The sequence below is a fragment of the Leuresthes tenuis genome, unplaced genomic scaffold (assembly GCF_036924035.1).
Source record: "Leuresthes tenuis unplaced genomic scaffold, fLeuTen1.0.hap1 SCAF_13, whole genome shotgun sequence".
In the NCBI taxonomy this organism is placed as follows: Eukaryota; Metazoa; Chordata; class Actinopteri; order Atheriniformes; family Atherinopsidae; genus Leuresthes; species Leuresthes tenuis.
This window is the reverse complement of record NW_027325367.1, coordinates 12,846,971-12,862,775: the sequence shown is the minus strand read 5'-3', so window position 1 is coordinate 12,862,775 and position 15,805 is coordinate 12,846,971. Positions and strand designations below refer to the sequence as shown.

General features: G+C 41.7%; 2 protein-coding genes across 2 annotated transcripts; one reads left to right on the top strand and one right to left on the bottom strand.

Annotated features, from left to right (window-relative positions):
• Positions 1-2,069: 2,069 nt before the first annotated feature.
• LOC140266755 (prospero homeobox protein 2-like) lies at positions 2,070-7,988 on the bottom strand. The gene is made up of 4 exons (XM_072361855.1): positions 6,624-7,988; positions 6,148-6,249; positions 5,698-5,892; positions 2,070-2,332 (listed from the first exon to the last, which is right to left on the bottom strand). Exons 1-4 carry the CDS (start codon positions 7,986-7,988, stop codon positions 2,165-2,167), a joined length of 1,830 nt encoding a protein of 609 aa, XP_072217956.1. The 3' UTR covers positions 2,070-2,164.
• Positions 7,989-8,641: 653 nt separating this feature from the next.
• On the top strand, positions 8,642-14,490 carry LOC140266753 (dihydrolipoyllysine-residue succinyltransferase component of 2-oxoglutarate dehydrogenase complex, mitochondrial-like). The gene is made up of 15 exons (XM_072361850.1): positions 8,642-8,798; positions 10,191-10,224; positions 10,336-10,378; positions 10,654-10,718; positions 10,818-10,892; positions 11,017-11,072; positions 11,160-11,268; positions 11,481-11,606; positions 11,782-11,858; positions 11,970-12,067; positions 12,173-12,303; positions 12,763-12,836; positions 12,939-13,022; positions 13,159-13,326; positions 13,454-14,490. The coding sequence occupies exons 1-15, from the start codon at positions 8,736-8,738 to the stop codon at positions 13,586-13,588; spliced, it is 1,338 nt and encodes a 445-aa protein (XP_072217951.1). The 5' UTR covers positions 8,642-8,735; the 3' UTR covers positions 13,589-14,490.
• Positions 14,491-15,805: the final 1,315 nt, after the last annotated feature.

The following is a 15,805-nucleotide window of genomic DNA, read 5'->3' as shown; positions in this document are numbered from 1 at the left end:
CTAGAACCAGTTGCTGGGCTGGAGTCAATTCAGAGAAGGTTCAGCTTGTGAACTTCTTTAAAACTGAGCCAGATTTATAAATTTATAAAGCCAGATTTATTAAATCTCTTCTAATTTATTGTTGGAACCTCCCTCTGCTGCAGTCTGAATTTCTATTGGGGACATCGGCGTTTGTGTCATTTTCCCTGCAAGCCGCAGGCTGCATTTATGAACTCTGTTGGAAACAGCAGTCGGTGTTTGTAAAGGCTGTTTTCAATGCTGAAGACAGACTTCCAAACGCTGGCCAGTATTCTTGGATCCTGTTGCATACAGGATTTATAAAAGTCGTTCAGGCAGGATCTACAAATGCCAGCATGTAACCTAAAGATGCCACATGTCTATGAATGTAGCTGCAAGCACTTTGTAAATGCAGTAGAAAATGGCCATTTTAGTGCTGCTTTGTGTGCATTCAGCATCATTCACAAACACTGACCGACAATATTAACACATTAAGTATCAGGGAAATTACATGTTATTCCACTTATCTTGTTATTCCATATACAAGATGTTTTTTTTTTCGTTTTTTTTTCTTTCTTCTATCTTCAGACTAGATTGTAAAACAGTGTGGTTACACATTGGGTCTTGTTGGCCTCCGTAACCCTGCCCCCACCCCCTGATGTAAGCGGTTCTTTGCTCAGAAGCGGTAAAGAGCTGGTGGTGCTTTGGTGGAAAGTGGTTTATGAGAGGCTCAAGTCTTGTTCACCCTCCTGGCCAAGGCTTCTCTTGATGATCTTTCATTCTAGCATCTTTAGGAAATGTCCTCCAAATGCATTGCTCATCACAATCCTTGAGCTGTGTTTCTGTTGTAGAAGTGGTCCGAAATCTGCACAGATCGTGAAGTTACTTTGACTTCCAGGCTGGATTGAGTCATTCATTTGTCTGTTTATTTCTTTCTTTTTGTCCTGACTTAAAGTGTAACTTCCTTTCTTTCTAAACTGTCCTTTCCATTTAATCTGATCCTAAACACATTTCAAGCGCATAATTTAGCTTTTGATTAGACCACATGTGCGAATAAGATACATTTGTCTTAAAAAGTGGGATTCCTTATCGTAATGGGATTCTGAGCGTAGATTGATGGGCAAAAGGATTTTTGCAGATAAATCTGCACACAATGCAGCCATATTGAAATATTTATTTGGTCAGAATGCCTGAAGAAATGCCGACAAATATCTTTGGCTGTGGTCATATTTAGACGACACTGCAAAGATATTGGTAAATGCTAGCTAGCTCGTTAGCCTGCTTACATGGAACATCCTTAAATTACGTTAAATGTATTATTAATTGCATTTCTAATTATTTCTTCTTCTCTGGTGAAAGCACTGCTAGTAAGAACATGCACCTTCCATTTAATGCTAATTCAATGTTTGTCAGGATGCCTTTAGGGTCTTTTCTTAAAGAAAAAAGAAGCCACACTCACTTTTCAGACCTGGTTTCTGTATCAATCTTCCACACAGTCTGGTTTTAATATGGAGCAGAAGCATAGATTTGCCCTTTCAACTCATTTTACATCTACAAAACGTGTGGAGCGCCAGAGGAAGTCAGCACCCAGAATTTGAATTATTTTTTTTAAACATATCTGAATTTCATTTGGACCATCGACACAGTAACTGAAGACAAGAGGAATGTCAAACGCGTCACTCCAGATGAAGACGTTGTGTTAACTGCCTGTGGACTGCCAGATAGAGAATGAATGGATCCTTTTGGTAAGTATGGAAGAGAGAAATAGGACTGTTTTGTCAGCTATAAAGCTGCAGTGTACGTATGTGTATATATACATATATATATACATATATATATATATATATATATATATATAATTTGCTGTACTGAACATAAAACCTTTTCCTACCTTGGTGTGAACTTTTTGTATTTATTTCTTTTTTTTTTTTTAATGTTTCTTAAAACTAAAAGTGTTCTCTGTAACATGAAGATGCCTCTCTGAACAAAACACTTTTCAATCCTGCAAACGATATTACTATTTAACATGTTCGAGCATGTTAAACAGTAACATAACTTTGCAATGGCTCCAATCGAAAAATAATGTGGGGAAAAAATGAGCAAGTCCACGTTGTGACGAACCGCTGTGGCACATGATGTCTTCCGTTTTGTTTTGTTCTTTTTTTTTTTATCCAGAAGGATGTCTTTTAAATTCTGCTGGCACGTCACTGTCCAGTTTGCAGATCACCTTGTAGATTGTCTTCTTCCAGGATGGATCGCAGTCTTTGCCCATTGAAATGGCGACGTAAAACTCTCTGAGTGTAATCTCAGCCACTTCTAGGAACCTTTCGGGGACCTGTGAATCCATATGGGACAGGGAGGGTATGGGTTGTAGATTAGCATCACATTTCAGATAGTTCTGGTCTTCCAGTCAAGGTAAGTAACAAATCAACGGTTAATGAAGAGGCCAGCGCTGAGAATGCTTTTGCAGATTTGCGGGCAGCACCTTTGTAATGTGGTTCTCCACTTAGACAATATCCCAAAATGAAAATAAAGATACGTTGGTAACTGGATTCCACTCGAGTTCAGTGACCTCGGGGTGTGTTCACTGTGGTCGGGGATTTACATGCTCACAAACTGTTGAAACACCCCCAGTTTTTTGTCTACTTTCAATTTTTTCCTCTTTTGTTAAAATGATAAAACATTTTAATCTCCCACTGAGTTTTTACTTATGAATATTATTATCCATATCTAATTGTGGAATTAAAAAAAAAATAATCTGACCAACTAATCTAGCCTTGTTTGACATTCTGCTGAGTGGTTTGAACTTGATCAGATCCTCTTAAAGCTTATTAAATATGTGATTTAACTGTCGCTTGCACAGTTAAACTAATAACAGAGCTGCTGAGTGTGAATGTTTAAGTCTGCTTTTAAGTGAAATAAGTCGTAAATTACACGGTTTGGTTTTCTTTTTACACTACAGATGGTGAGGGTCTTAAAAAGAAAAAGTCTTTATTTCACTTTTCAGTAGGCCACTAAAAAGGATTTTACCTTCCTGTTTGTTTGGGGTTTTTTTTCAATTCATCAGCATTAATGACAGAAATCATAAAGATTAAGGAGAGGATTAACCACAGAAGAAAAGAGTAATTATTTCAGTCTAATTTCTAAGCTTAAGTAAAATGTTTTTACTTACTTAACCACATTTTTCTCCTTTCTTTATGAACAGGTCAGCACATTTTCAAAGTTAATTTTGAGAAACTGACTGTTTGTGTCCTTTAAACTGTTCAGCTTGACTTTCTGCAATAAACGGCATGAAGCCAAACTTTTCCCACTACAATGAAGGGACGCACACAAGCCTCTTGTGGCAATATTGAGTATTACTGAACATTTAAGATCAAATTTGACTTTTCTTTTCTGTTTTTGCCCTGTTTCATAGTTTAGAAAAAAGAAAACGTACTTTTTGATTGAATGGAAATTATGACTGAACCCATTTTCACCTTTTGTTAAACCTGCCATTTGTTTTCACACCTTTGCGCATCTAAAAACCTAACGCAGACTTTAAGGAGGTCGCCCCCTCTCCCGAAAACCGCAGCCTCCTCCGATTAGTCAGCTTCTCGGCCCAAAGCATTTGCTGCAATTTCTTTCTGTCAACTCTCCAATATTGTTAGAATCTGTAGTCGTGGAAGAAGGACTTGCACGATGGAAACAGAAAACCTCTAATTCCTGCTAAATGAATATACATCAGTGCTGCTTAATTTCTTTTTAGTCATTTTCCTGTGGAAATGAATAAAAATAGGAAATACTGGTGCTTGCTCAAAAGGCTGATACAGTTGATGCAGTAAAGAGGGAACCAGTGGAGTTCTGCAGTGTTACAAGCGCTTGGTTTTCTCATGAATGCTACTAATGTGTAATCGCATCTCTAGTGGAAGCGTTCACCACCCTGCGGGCGTTTGACAAATTCAAATGGCAAAGAACCCAGTGTTCTTGTTCTCAAATAACATTGGTGTGGAAATGTTCCGATCATTCGCCAGGTTAGACTACAGGTTTACGAGGGCTCTGCATCAAATACAGGGTGTCAAATACTCTGCACTTACACCGCAGCCTCGTTAAAATCATGTACTCCACTCTTATAAAAGAAGTAAAAATATACTGATGGAACCCCACGTTTCATCCTCTTGCTGCCCTTTATCAGTCCCGTCCTGTTGTTTTCTCTCCTTGAAGTGAAATTCAATTTTTTACTGTTTTCAAAAAAACTTCTAAATAGCTGCAGTAAAACAATTCAAATTAGCTTGGCCTGTTGTTTTGAGATGTTTTGTCTTTAATTTAATTACAGAATGATTTATTTGGCGATCTTTCAGAACTAACTAATCGCCTTTCTTTCTGCGTTAAAGCTGTAGATAATACTAACCTTGTTTTCAAACCAGTATTTTCTAATGATTTGTTTTATGTTATGTCCCAAACGAGAGCTGAAGTAAACCTTCAGACTTTTAACACTGACACTTCTGCAGTTAACATCTAAAAAAGAAAAAGAACCGTATAAACTGCTACATAAGGATGTATTGTGACTAACCTTTCAAATGCTACTATAATAACCTCTTAGACAGACAATCTTGTTGATTTATAAATGTAAATTATAACAAATAATGATGGCGATGTGACTTTTTTTCCTTGTAAAACTAAAAGCTCTAAAGCAAGGCTCACACCGGTCCCTCCCGTTTCATTATGATGCAGCGGTTAATGTCCAAGCACAATTTTTTACCTCTTTCTCTGTGGCTCTCTGTGGAAAAATGAATGCGCAGGATGGTTAATTTGTTGACCAACCTGCTCTGGTCAGTGGTGAATATTAAGAGCGTTCGCGTGGACAGTGTCCACTCACATTGCTGTGTTAACACGACACCTCGCAGCTTTCAGAGACGTCAGGTTCGCCTGTTGTCCACTAACACAGTCAAGACTTATTGCATCCTACGCTGTCTTCTGTTAGAATTTAGAATAAATTATTAAATTCTGCTGTATCTCTGCTGGTTACATTTCAGATCACCTCTATCCTCCACCAGTCCTCAAATAACTTTAACTGTCTGTCTGTCTTCCACTGTTCTGTGTGCCGTTTTGTAACTTATATTATATATTATATTAATACTTTTTTCTTTTCTTTTTTTTTTAACTCTGTTTTCAAGTATTACAGCTTATATAAACTCGACAATTGTTTTTCTCATTTTAACACATCACCCCCCTCACTGAACCAATCTGTGCAGAATGCCAAAATGACCAAACATGACATCTTGACAATTAAAATTGTCACATCGGGATTTTTATTATTTCAGGTTACGTTTAATATGTCGTGAAAAATGATGTAATGTAAGTGTAAATGTAAGTGAAAAATAGGAATATGTATAAAACTATAATTGTGGATACATATTTGCGATTTAGAAATCCTCCAAAATATTAGGAGCACTCACAGAATATATCCAGTTGAGACAGTCTCTGTCACCACTTTCTTCTCCAATATGTGGCAATAACAAAGGAGAGCTGTCTGTTTAAAAAGACTGAGAAATGCACTAGTTTCCAGATTTGGGACTGCATGTGAGACAATAACCAACATTTTTTCCAAAAGCAAAAGACACAACAAATATCTGCGTGACAATTCAGGATCCCTGCTCCTCAAATAGACTGACTCACGTTTAGGGGTTGAAAAAAACCATCAATATTTAAGTCCTCCCTCACCTGGAAGTCGTTGGCTTTGTTGTAGTGCATGTTAAGAGCTCTGAAAAGTTCTGATTCTCTGCCCACAGTCAGATCCCTCACGTCAGCCACTCCCTCCAGGAGAGCGCTCCGGGCAAACTTCTCCATCTGGATGTAGTAAAACTCCCTGAAGTTACTGAACCACTTGATGAGCTGCGAGGTGATGCAGCGCGTGAACTGAGGACGACACACACGGCAGGTAAGTGAGCTGATGAAGGGGGACAACAGCGGGTCATTTGAAACATCATTTTTCTGTAGAAGTAGAGCAAATAAAACCTGTGAACTCCATTAACAATATTGTCGTGTCATTTTTTTTACTCATCAAATAGTTTTTGTTAGGTTTGTGTTTTAGGTCCCAAAAAAAACCAAAACAATACCAATGATGCTAACATGTAAAACAGATTTTTTTTTTTAAAGACCCTATTTCCTCACCTGCACATCATGGAAACACATCCTCAGTACCAGCGAGCTCGGGTAGCGAGTGTAGAAGAACATGAGCTTTGCTTTCTTCAGGTGGTTAGTTGTCAGACCCTCCTACAGAGCCCCGGTGTTAAGGATGAAACTCACACATCCTGGAACATAATGGGACAGCTTTCTTTCTTAATGAGGCCACAGGCATTTTCTCTCCCAAGAATTCATTATAGCTCACGAGATAAGGAGAGGCTGCCCCTTTCTTAAGCTTTTTAAAGATCAAAGGGAGCATATATTGCATGCTGTATGGTGTTAAGGTGTCGACCATAATGAGGCTTAATGACACTGTTTTATTTAAAACTCAAATGAGCAGAAGTGGATTTACCTCCAGTGTGAGCAGTTTGCAAGCTTTAATAACCGGATATTGGACTTAAAGCCAAAAGAGGACACAAAAGATCAAACACTGCACTTCAGTAATAGAAACCTCTGAAGGATACGTTCAGCATGTACAGGTTATTTTTCATCAGGCTGTCGGACTCTGTCTTCACATGTGGGAGACACAGGCTTTCCAAAAACATCGGATCCGCTGACGCGGTGCGAGTCTGTGGGCTCCTCACAGACCTGGAGTTCACTTTGGATTTCACTGTGACCGAATTCCAGTGTGTGTCGGGTTTCATTTGACCAGCTTCGGAGAATCCATCCTGCAAGCATCTGAGAGCATGTTGATGGTTCCTCTCTGCTGCTTGATGTTCATGCAGAGTGGAGTCATGGCCGAATGGAATTGGAGATTTTGAACGATGGGGAGGCGTCGACCTGGATTGGGGAACAAACTTTTTGGGTTGTTCCAGATGAGGCTTTTGTACAACCAGCGACAGAGCTTCTGTTTGGACCTCCTCCGTCCCACAGCAAGACAATCCTAACTTGTTCTCCGCACACACTGATGACTGAACAGGTGTGGCAGTCATGGAATTCTCCCCATCACATGGTGGTTTCTGCAAGAGCGGCATGCTTTTGAAAATGGAGTCGACGCTCCTGCTCACAGCTCTGGACAGTTCGTACTTTAAAACGTCTGCCATCAGCTTAACTCGCTCTGGTTTGGATTGAAAGTAGTTCATCAGCTTCACCCTCCTCCACCCTTGATACTTTCTGTCTGTGTTGCTTTCAAACTCGCTGCACGAATCTGTGACTGCATCACCTGGAGAGGTTTCAGGAGAATCCCTGCAGCTGGGGTATTTTTCTTCTTCACGGCAGCGTGTGCTTTCAGTTGCTCCATCCATGTGACTGAATCTTGTCCTGAGCTCTCTGAGGTGCTGATGCTGTCTCTCAAGCTGCTTTCTTGTCGCCTGGTTTTGACCCATGCCTCTGATGCTTTCAGATCCACTTCTCTCTGTGTGTTTCTGAGGTATAGCCACTTCTTCATTTGCTTCATCTCCCTGCATGTAGTCGGTTTCCTCACGCTCACTTGTTGTCACATCTGTGCAGGTCATACCTCGGATGATATTCTCGACTCTGGCACGCTTTGCTTGATGGCCACTCTTTAGGCCCCAGTCATGGTGACCATAAGAGGCAGGCGCAGGAGACGAGTGTCGTCTCCGGGTTAAATGTCCAACGCTGCTTTCTCTGGATGAACTGAACTCCATTTGGCTGGAACACAACAAGGTTGAACCACTGCTGTAAAAGGACATATCCGGCAGAGTTTTCATGCTCTCGCTGTCTTTGTGTGAGGTCACAAAAACACCCGAAGCGTCTGAATTTGATGGCACTGGTGCAGGTTGAAGAGAGGCAAGATGCTCTGGGGTGCAGTCATTGAGGCAAGTGTTGCCAGATGAATACATGCCTTTGCTCCAAAGACTTTGAGTCATGCTTGTTAGGTAAAAAAAAAAAAAAGATAGTAATGAAAGAAAAGTCATTTGTAATGTTATGTAATGCTATGCATGATGCAAATAAAGCTGTAGATTGTCTTATAGCATTCTCATTTATAGAGCTATATCAACTACAAACAATTGATAACCTACCTGAAGCCTTCTCGAAAGGACCAGAGGAAGATACAGTCCCGAAGCTTCAAGGAGGAGAGGAGGACTCACTTATAGAGGACCCAGAGAGTCCCTTTAGAAACCAGGAGGTGTGGTTTAATATGCCCCATCCCATCCCTGCCTATCATATCATTTAATATTATATTATCTGAATCCGACAATCTTGTTGGCTTTCACTATAGTTTTTAAACTTGAGAAGTGCATGAGTATTATAAGACAATGTACACCATAATTTCTATAGGGACCAGCTGTACTACTTGTACGCTGTCAGAGCAAACAGAAAGTGGTACAGTCCTGTCATTTTGAAAAAAAATATTCGTTGACAAATAAGAATACAATAATTCAAATTCAAGCTATGTCTAAATAAAAAAAAATAAGGTTCGTGGTCATATTGTATTGAAGTCTGGTTAATATCGGCTCCCCGCTCCAGCCGCCATGCACAATGGACCCCTCCCGGTCAGCCGCAGTGGTTCCTCACCAGAGGACCGCCTCCGCGCCAGGGAGCAGCGAGCTTCCGGACCGCTGCCTCAGCCCCAGTCTGGGACAGAAACACGGAGGTGGTAACCTGTCAACGAGATGTTATCGCGGTCCCCGTGTGTTTACCGGACGCTTGGCCGTTCTCTATCGGCGGCGAGCCAGGTAGGTCGAGCGGAAAGCGGTGACATGGGGCTGTGTTGTTAGCTAACTGAGCGCGAAGGTCTCAGCAGCTGTTAGCTTGACAGGCAGCGGCCTCGTTTACAAAAAAACAGACATACTGACATGTTGGTCAAGAGGCTCAGGACAGTGCTTCCTGAACTTTGACTAGAACTCTATTACGGTCCTGAATGAAAACTTTCTGGCAAACAGTTACAGCATTTTAGTCAACCGTAACTTGACCTGTTCAATAACCACAGAGGGACCATCTCTGTTACCAGCCACCGTGGTATGATGCGGTGTAATTATGGCAGAAATAACCCACATCACCGGTGTACAGCTGGTATTAAGGCCCTGCACAGATCATACCCGAGGTCTATTATACTGATATTATATTATACTGGAAACGAAGATGAGACAGTGATGTTTCTCTCAGAGCAGAACAGTCTGCTCTCCCCCAAACACGCTCAGGGGTGTTTTACTCTGTCAGTTCATTTGATAAATTGGCTGAAAAACATAGCTGAGTTCATTTTGACCTCAGTCCTTGTGACTCAACGTTCAATGTCAAGATTCACTGGAGGCATGAAAAAGACAGAGGAGAGAGAAACTCCTGACTTAAGTCTTTGTAATAACAGGAATGTAATAACTAAACAGTAGTTTTGCAGGTCCAACCTGTGAACTTCAGCTCTACAGCCTACATATAGGTTTCACTCCGGTTTCACACTTAAACCACTTTTTTTTTAGTGTGGTCTTTATATTTCTACAATCTCTTTTCGATTGCAAACCTGTTCTGTTTGGTTGCATAACGCAAAAAAAGTCACTATTTACTTTCAGCCCTTTGCTGTTTGTAATTCTATGTTCTTTTGGAAGATGAGAATGACTGAAAGTCAAACAACTCTGTGGCTGCGCGTCTGCATGTAGTTTGATGAATTTTAGACGACTCGGTCCACTTGTGATGAGGACTTTCGCATCAGTAGGTTTTGGGTTTGGGTGACGTGTGAAAACGGCAAGACCTAGTCCAATGGGCCTCTTCTCTCGTGGCCCGGGCCCTTGAATACACACACACGTATGACTCATAACTGACAGCGATGGTGTAGCTTTACCGCAGTCTGTTTTGTCAGCTCTGGAAAAATCCAGCAGTTTATCTGATTAAAAAGCTCTGAAACTTTACTCGGGGAGGGGTAATGGATTGTTCATCTGTTTCTAGTTAATACAAAACTCCTTTTTCCTTTGTTTTGGAGTACATTTGATCAACTTAGCAGGCAGACTATAGACTAGTTGGCAACAGCCTGAGGAATAGAAAAACCTGTTAAAAGTATGGCGAAACTATTTTAACGGTTTTAAGTGAAGATTGCCCCCCCTTTATGTTTAACTTTTTAATTTTTTATTTATTTTTAGACCTCCAATGTGTTGATCCGACAAAGATTTTTAGGTAAGTGTACTTCTTTCCAGCCGCCGGATTTGAGGCAAAGAGGAGAGTTTCGGGTGTTTGCTGATTTTCCTTCTTTCTTTCTTTCCTTTTTCTTTTTCTTTCCACTTTAAGGTCACTCTCTCCGCAGCCAGCCGGTTCACAGAAGCTCTCAGCCGTAAGTGTTCTTCTCTGTGGGTCTGTCTATGAATGCTCATCGGTAAAAACAAATCTCTGGAGAGCCTCAGCCTTAGATCTGAACATATTGAAGCTGGTCAATATTTAATTCACTTTGCCATAAATAAACTACCCATGAAAGTCTTAGGGAATTCAGCCATTTAATGTGCCAGCCAGCTTATCTCTGCATGAAAACAGTTGCAGCCATCAAGGAACTTAGTTTGGGGAATTGCCTTTTTTGTTTAATTTGTCTTCAACCTTCTACTCGACATTTAGCGGTGAACTTCTGTCATCACTGAGTGTGTTCCACATCAGACACTTCAAGACGTCTGCTGTTCACAGTGTGTACCTAAGTACTATTCTGCATCACATGCACATCTGAGCTCTGCCTTAAATATAATTTACAGTCACTGTGAGTGTGTTTTTTTCCTTCCTTTCAGGGGATGAAGTGGTCACAGTCAACACTCCTGCATTCGCAGAATCAGTGACAGAGGGGGACGTGAGGTGGGAGAAAGGTTGGTATTTGTCACCACCGGTAAAATGTGGTTGGTGTAACTGTTGTGACACTGTGTTGTGAACGAGATGGTGTGTGTTTTTTTTTCTGCATTCAACTTGCATTCTCTTGATTTTGATGCCAAGCGGTGGGCGACTCGGTCACAGAAGATGAAGTGGTGTGTGAAATTGAGACGGACAAGGTATGAGGAGCATAGACAGGTTTTTCTTTCTTTTTTTCCCCCTTCCGTATGAAAATCCCGCCAAACGTCTTTGTTTTGTGTTTGCAGACGTCGGTACAAGTCCCCGCTCCTGGAGCTGGCGTTATTGAGGAACTGCTGGTGCCCGACGGTGGGAGAGTTGAAGGAGGAACGCCCCTTTTCAAACTCCGGAAAGGAGGTTCGCCTAATTACACATCAGCTGCCAACACACACACCTGACATTAAGATCCATCTTTGGTGATCGGATGACAAATGTTTATATAGATGAAAACACAGGATTTAGCATTTCTTGAATTACGAGAAAAGTGAAACCTCCTGTCGCAAAATGTGTATTTCCTGAATCATTAGATCCAAACTACAGTTGTCACTCTTCCCCACTGAACTTTTTAGCTGCTGCTGCTGTGAAAGCTGCTCCGTCTCCGGCTGCAGAGGCACCTGCAGCAGCACCTGCAGCCCCTCCTCCACCCGAGGCTTCACCTCCTGCTGTGCCACCACAGGCTGCCCCAGCCACGCCTGGTGTGTAAAGCCTTCATTCATTCACTTATTTAATCTACGAACGTGTTTATCTCGTTCGGTCTGTAGAAGTTGACTTATGACAGCTTGTAAACTGGTTAATTACAAGCATGATGTGTCCCTTGATTATATCTTTCTAAACATGTCACTTCCTGTCATTCACTTCTTCTTTGTGTAGTTTCTGCTGTCAGGCCCACTCCTGCAGCTCCAGCACCAGCTGCTGCTCCTTCAGTCGGAGTCAGAGGAGAAAACAGGGTAACGCAGTGGCACTCTCAGTCCAGCGCCTTCTCTGTTTTTACCATTTCCTGCTCATCGATGGAGGAAATAATTCATATCGAGCACTTGTTTGTGTCCCTTTATATCCAGGTGAAGATGAGCCGTATGAGGTTGAGGATCGCTCAAAGACTGAAGGAGGCTCAGGACACCTGTGCCATGCTGACCACCTTCAACGAGGTGGACATGAGGTGAGCCAAAGCTGCTTCTGAAGACACAAGTCCAACTAAACCCTAATAATATTTCATATGGTGTCTAAATGGACTCATTCTCTGATGTCAAACATTTTGCTTCAGCAACATTCAGGAGATGAGGAAACTCTACAAGGAGGCTTTCCTAAAGAAGCACAGCATCAAACTGGGTTTTATGTCAGCTTTTGTTAAGGCTGCTGCGCACGCTCTGACCGATCAGCCTGCTGTCAATGCCGGTAAGAGAACACAGACAAACTTTTTTTTAGCTTAAAATGAAACTTTCTTAACACCCAAAAAATATTACAGGCAGTTAAAGGTGTTCACAGTTCCACCTGAGCAGGAACTTCTATCCCAGTATGTTTTCTTTAATGTGCAGTGTGCAAAAAAACCCAGCTGCATAGAAGTAAGTCGTGTTTGTTATCAGTTACCCTGACTATATGTGAACCTTTAAGTTTAAATGATAAATGGGCCAGAGAGAAGTGACAGACAGGGTTTTTCTCAAACTTTGATGATGAGGGGGATGGATTTACAGATTCCATTTACCGGTAATAGATGGCTCCTGTCTTTGGGTTCGGGTTAGCATTTCCTGAGCATTCATACTGAACTATGTCATTAAAAGCACCACTGCTCAAATGTTCTTGTTTCACTTGTTTTGATTTTCTGTGGATGTTTTTTTCTTTTTTTTTTTGCTACAGTCATTGATGACACAACCAAAGAGATCATCTACAGAGACTATGTAGACATTAGCGTTGCTGTGGCGACTCCAAAGGTATGACATCCACACTGTGCTACTTGTTGGAAATACCGGAAGTAGAGTAACTCTGACTAAAGCTAATCTCGCATGTCCCGTGTCGTGCCTTCCTCGTCGCAGGGGCTCGTTGTACCAGTGATACGTAATGTGGAGACCATGAACTTCACTGACATTGAGAGAGCCATAAATGCACTGGGAGAAAAGGTAACAATCTTTGACTGTGATGAGCACTCTGCACCACATATTTGTCCTTTCCGTCTGCAGCCTGTTACTGAATGAAATCTTGTTCTTTTTGCTTGTATCACAAAGTTCTGGAAATCATTTGCCTTGTGATTCTCAGGCTCGTAAAAATGAGCTTGCTGTTGAAGATATGGACGGAGGAACGTTCACCATCAGCAACGGCGGCGTGTTTGGCTCCTTGTTTGGCACGCCAATAATTAACCCACCACAATCGGCAATACTGGGCATGCATGGCATTTTTGACCGACCTGTGGCCATCAACGGCCAGGTGAGAATTATCTGTCAAATCAACAGGCTTTTAAATGTTTTATTTTCTTTTTAAATTGTAAAAAGTCTCATCTGTGAGCAATCCCAACACGTGCGAGTAAAATAAAAACAAGCCGCTGCTTTGGCAGGTGGAGGTCCGGCCCATGATGTACGTGGCGCTGACGTACGACCACCGGCTCATCGACGGCAGAGAAGCCGTCACTTTCTTACGCAGGATCAAAGCCGTGGTGGAAGATCCACGGGTGCTGCTTCTGGACATGTGATGTTTCTACCAAAATGTTACTCTTCTTTAAAGACACTCAGCCACATAACATGAACTCCGCCAAGCAGACGACGCACAAATCACACAGAATAGCCTTTTAAAACGTTGTTAGGAGTGTTCAGTCAAACTGAAGAGGAATATTGTTCCAACACTCGTGGCACTTAAATGTATGCTGTTACCTGTAGAGTAATCTGAAGTGTCTCATATTTGGGCCTCAGCTTTCCATCCGCTATCAGTAGTTGTTTTCTACAACATGCCTTGCAAACACAGTCTCAGACTGCAACATATCTTGCTTACAGGGGTGTTATTACTCCTACATGACCCTCAGATGAACAAGCAGTTGTCTCATCGCAGCCACTGGTTGCATGATTCCCCCCCCCCTACCCGCTTGTTAGTGAGTGCTTCAAGGCCACTTTTTTCACAATGGGGCCAAACAGATGAGTCAAATAAGTTGGAGACGTTTATTGTTTCTGCAGGTTTCTGGCGTTGCTTTGCTTTGCTGCATTAGCAATAAGGAAATAAGGTTTGTGGGTGGAAAAAGTGTTTGTGCCAGTTCCATGTCTTTAAATCCAGGTCCACTGTCTGATGTGACCCAGGTCAGTTATCCTCCTGCTCAGCCTCGCACAGTCATACATGTTCTGAATTGTAATGTCTTATGTTTTAAACCTCCCTTGTTGCTGCAAGGTCTTTGATCAAAGTGTTAACTATTATTCGAGTTTAGTCAATCGGACGCGTCTTTTCTTGATTTGCTGAAGCTGTGCAAAACACACGGCAGGATGCTGCGTGACAGCAGAAATGTTCAAAACGCACAGCGGGTTTTTATGCTGAAAAGCTGGATCAGATTTTCAGTGTCCTGTCGTATATTTGAAGTAATTATTCAAAGAAAGAACTTGAAACATCAAACTTTTCAAGAGTTTTATGTCCTGAAACGTATGTCTTAAATTGGTGCAGAGTTGCTAAATTGCCAGGAGTTGAATTGGGATTGTTTGGTTAACTCGTGGCAGTTTTCTGGGACGTCTCGCTCTGTGAACTCGAATTCATCCCAGGGATTAATCACGAGCACATTAATGCCAGATGAACTCCACGTTCATTTTCAGAGAACAGCCTTGGCCTTTTCTGAAAAGGACCCAGAAGCATAATGAACGCACAAATCCGAGGCAACTGTATCCACGATCGATCTTTGCTGAAACATTTTATCTCGTGCCAAATCCGTTTTGCTCGTGAGTTCTCTGCTGCGGACGAGTTGTGCGCCAGCGATGGATCTTCAAAGCCTCATCAGTCTGCCTGCCGCTCAGCTCTTGAGAAGCTTCAAATAATGGGATCATCTCTGACAAAGTCTTAAGGGTTGCTTGGCCCTTTCTCCCACTTCACAAAAACAGGCTCAAGTGTGTGCAGCTGTGTGTGATGCCTCTTCAGTAATTCTGTTTACTTTAATAATCACAGGGGACAATGGCTCCTAATGTACGTCTTTGTTTCTCTGCCAGAACCTACACAAATGTCTGAACAACACTGTTTGGAGGAAAAAACACAGAATTCATTACGAGAACACAAAAAACCCAAACATTAAATTACCATGAGAATACTAGAGGTTCTAATGGGCCTGAATACGGCGAACAATGATACAAGGGCTCCTTTAATTTAATTATTTACTTTTATGACCGCTCAAGATTCCATTAGCGCTTTCGAGATCGTGTTAATTGGCAGCGTATGCCAGTGGGTGCATAGATATCTGAAGGGTTTGTTGGTAGGTTTTTGTTTCGTCTTCAAAATTTGGCCAAATCTGTGAATTTCCAATTGGACTGCTCAATAAGATGTGGGTTTCAAGTCTTTGTGTCCATTCAGATGAAAGATGGCCCATTAGAAATTGGCAGCTAGCTGTTTGTTTTCATTAAGCCACATCAGAGAGATAATTTACCTAAATTATTCTGTTTTGCCTGCTCTTTTAGATAAGCTAATTATATCAATACCGTTATATAAAGAATTGGATTTCAGTCCATCTGAACGTGTGTTTAAGAAGAGTTTCGACATAAACAGCTGAGCGCAGCCTATATTCAGGTTTTCCACACAGTACTGGGCAAAAAAAACCTCAGCAGCAACAGCATGCGTTGACCCCCCCCCCCCCCCCCCCAGGGCTCATTTTGAGATTTAAGACAGAAGACACTGTAAGATAATTAGAACTGCGGCACGTCCTTCAAGACACCAGGAACGATGTACCCGC